This window comes from Camellia sinensis, chromosome 8, assembly GCF_055761805.1.
Source record: "Camellia sinensis isolate YWXY chromosome 8, ASM5576180v1, whole genome shotgun sequence".
Taxonomy (NCBI): Eukaryota; Viridiplantae; Streptophyta; class Magnoliopsida; order Ericales; family Theaceae; genus Camellia; species Camellia sinensis.
Genome location: NC_138968.1, coordinates 194,994,513 through 194,998,286, shown reverse-complemented (window position 1 = coordinate 194,998,286; position 3,774 = coordinate 194,994,513). Strand labels below are relative to the sequence as shown.

The 3,774-nt window shown below is 30.8% G+C and overlaps 1 protein-coding gene across 3 annotated transcripts; it reads right to left on the bottom strand.

Moving 5' to 3' along the window:
• Positions 1–506: 506 nt before the first annotated feature.
• LOC114314764 (RNA polymerase II elongation factor) lies at positions 507–2,534 on the bottom strand. Of its 3 annotated transcripts, none has more exons than XR_014338964.1 (3): positions 1,669–2,534; positions 1,362–1,436; positions 507–1,089 (listed from the first exon to the last, which is right to left on the bottom strand). XR_014338964.1 is itself a non-coding variant. In XM_028261246.2 (2 exons), exon 1 carries the CDS (start codon positions 2,389–2,391, stop codon positions 1,723–1,725), a length of 669 nt encoding a protein of 222 aa, XP_028117047.2. In that variant the 5' UTR covers positions 2,392–2,534; the 3' UTR covers positions 848–1,089; positions 1,674–1,722. The 3 variants fall into 3 exon arrangements, 1 of the variants encoding a protein (XP_028117047.2); XR_014338963.1 differs by having other exon boundaries at positions 1,674–2,534; XM_028261246.2 differs by lacking the exon at positions 1,362–1,436 and having other exon boundaries at positions 848–1,089; positions 1,674–2,534.
• Between the last annotated feature and the right edge of the window lie 1,240 nt (positions 2,535–3,774).

Sequence of the window (3,774 nt, the reverse complement as noted above, 5' to 3'; positions counted from 1 at the left end):
TATCACATTATCAATTGATACACTAGTTAATATAGTAACTCGTTCATATAGCATTATTCTTGTTAAAATTGTGTATGAGAGATATTAACCACTCCATATTGATTATTTATTTAATTTTTCATGCTATATTTTTATGAAAACAATGTTTGTAAGGAAATGCTGGATATCTAATATCATCACCCTGATGTTATATATCATCAACTCTAGATGCAGTGTCAATCTTAAAACTTTTTAATATCTTGAACCAATTTTTAAGATGCGACAATCTCTACAATTTACAAAAAATAAATTGTTTATACCTAAAATATGAAGTATACACAATTATTATTTTTAATTTGTTAGTAAACAACTCACACAAGGTTTGTTTGTTTAAAATTCAATTATTACCTATAGTTTAATAAAATTCAATTTACAACAAGAAAAAAAATCACAAAAAATTAAAATTCAATTGACAACTCTTCTATAAAAAGTATTGAAAATTGTTTTGTGGGAACAAATAGAATCCATTTATTTAGAATACAAAAATTAAAATAGATGATTTTATTATTTGAACAAATCACAAAAATGTGTTTTGTCAATATGAACACCATGTGGTCAGCCCATTTCTCATAAACTGTATGGTTGGTTGTTTGTGATGGCTGGGCCCAAGGTAAAAAATAAATAAAATTCAAGTATACTTTCTACAAATAACAATGGCTATACTTGTAAACAAAATACACAATTGAGGAAATATGGAACACAAGCAGTGTTGCATTATGAAGAATTATTTTCAAAATTGACATTTAATTGCAGCAGAGTGGTTTGAAATTGCTGCTAGCCGTTTGGCCACCATTTTTCAAATCTATGCTTTGAATCACAAATGTCCTCCTTCCTCTTCTCAGCATCATCACCATAACAATACAACGAAAGAGTTGATGATTCAAGCGCGTCCCAACAAAGATCGGACCAAGCTAAGATGAATGAATGAATATAAGCAAAGATCGGACCAAGATGCTTCATCCCCTGGCAAGAGAGATGTGAATGTGATGATAGAAAGCAGTTATGTTGAAGAAGGATCCCTCCAATCTTGATTTGAGATAACAATTCCACCTACCAAAAAAAAAAAAAAAACCTAGTAATTTAATAGCCAAGATCAATGGTAACCTAGTAACCTTAAAAAAACAGGTCTAAAGGTCTAAAAAGTTGATTTGTTTCGTGTTTTGTTTTGTTTTTTTGTCTCAAGTGATTTTTTATCATTAAAAATAATAAAAATTAAAAAATATGTATAGATGAATTTTTTTAATCAAACGGAACCTTAACCTTAACCTTAACCTTAATGATAAATAAATAATAATAATTCAAAATGAATCTTGTTTACTCACATAATGGGGTACAGGCAGGGTTCCCGTTCTGTCTTCAAAATCATTGTTCTCATCATGTATTCAATGCATTAATTCCTAACAATGAAAAATATTAAAAATTAAAACACAGCAATGTATGATTATTCAGCCAAAAGTACATCAAAAACATTTTTTTTTATATAAAAAAAAATAGTAATATTAGATATTTCAAATATTTTATCAAATGTTATATGAAATATTTAGTAAAATATTTACGTCTCTAACATTTTTCAAAAAAAAAAAAAAATTAAAATTAAAATTAAAAACATAGAATGATGTGCTAGGCCACCTTACCTCAAGACACTTGATGCTAAATCAATCAGTCTCTTCCAAAAACGAGTAGTTAAACGCAAAGTATTAATTTGGAAGCAGGGAAGACCAAACCTGTAAAACAAACCAAACAAACAGTAATTAGATACCGAGAACACCATGTCAATGGCTTCCACTTAATCTCCACGCTCGAGCTCTTCATTCTCTTTCCACTCTGTGGCTCCTTATCCAAATCAAAGCTCGCCCCTTTCATCCTCAGTTCCTGAACACACCTCCCGACCGCTCTGTTACTCTCCTTCTCTCTCTGCAACTCTCTCCACACCTTCCAGTACCTGCAAAGTCTCATCTGCACCAAAAAAATCAGTACAATCGAAGTAAACAGAGACAGAATTGAAGGAATCCACCAACTATGGCACACAAGATTGCGATCTTGTTCTGGGTTGTTGTTATTGATTGAAGAGGTGAAGAGAATTGTGGAGAAAAAAGCATGGAAAATGAAGAAGAAAAAACAGAGTTGGGTTGTCTCTGTTTTGATGGAATCGAGTCTGGTCTCTTTCATGGCGATTCTGCGGCCGAAGAGATCTTCTTCTCTCTGCCAGAGCTTGAGGAGCAAGAGATGGCCTGGGGATTGGGAGATTTCAGATAGTGGGTGGTTTTGCATTGCGGAGAATGTTAGTTTCTGTTGGTGTTCTTCGTCGACTGGGATTTCCACAACAATGTGGGTGTCTTTGGAATCGGCCATTGAAGACTATGTATGGAAGATTAGGAAAAAGACGAGTGTGTGAATTGTGAGTTCTGTGAACAGAGAGCAATGTATGTAAACAATAGATTAGAAAACTGAGATCGCGAAGATTTGCAGATAGAGCAAGTGAGATTTGATTGATTTTGATGCCGGAGATAGAGGGGTGTTCCCAGGTATTTAAACCATCGTTGCTAAATCTTTAAAACCCGCAACGGTCAGATTTTGATTTTGCTGGCCCAACGGTTAGATTTCCATTCATTATTGTGGATTTTATTATTATTATTATTATAAAATTAATCTAAACGCCTTTGTTGATATAATGGCTTCGTTTGCCAAGTTGCTATTGTAATAGGATATTTTAGTTTTTGGTTATTTTAGTAAGTTAAAATTTTTGTGTTTGGAAAAGTGATTGGATTTTTTATGGTTGGATGTGATATTTATAAGAGAAAAAGTAAAATGATTATAAATTTTATGTGATATTTTGTCTCATTAACTATTTTAACTTATTTTATCTTTTTGTGAATTTTAACCTAAATTAAGTTATTTCTTTTCTTTCCAAACACCCCCACTGTATAGATTTTGCCTCCTTAATTTTGAGATGGGTAAGTAATGATATGTATATACACACAATTTTCAATGCAGAATTTACATATGGTGTGATATTTTGTGATTTTTTCACTCTTTCATTTTACAAACTCATGAAATTTTTTATCCTTCAACTACAACAATAAATTATTTTAGGGCAAATTACAAACACCCCCTAGAGATTTGGTAAAAATACAGATTTCCTCCTGAAGTTTGAGAAATTACATCCCGCCCCTTGAGATTTATATTTTCATAACAAATTGTCTTCTGAGGTTTTTATTTTCATACAGATTCTCTCCTAATTTTTTCTAATTTGTTATGAAAATTTGACTCTCAGGGAGTAATTTGTAATTTTTCAAATCTCAGGGAGAAATCTGTATTTTTACCAAATCTCGAGAGGGTATTTATAATTTGCCCATTATTTTATAATTGAGATTGTCGCATGTGGTCTTTGGTCAATGATCAAAAATAATTGAGATTGTCAAAATATACAAATTTATAAATAAAAAGAATAACATGATATTTGTTAATAGTTAATAAGTCTTATGCATAATTAACTAATATATATATATATATATACACATGTATGTGTAATTTCATTTCTTTTACATTTTACATTCTTTTACAAATTTAAAATTCAAAATTAGTATTTATCTGGCACATAAGAAAGTATACAAAAAAATATTCCAAGTCTCGTTAACATGTCTTTGGGATGCAACAAAAAAAAAAAAGAACAAAAAAATTTCAAGCACACGGGATAATTTGAGTAATGATTGAGACCCCACTCTTACAAGACCT

Coding starts and splice junctions, on each gene's coding strand:
- LOC114314764 (XM_028261246.2), bottom strand. CDS start 2,391: ATGGCCGATTCCAAAGACACCCACATTGTTGTGGAAATCCCAGTCGAC.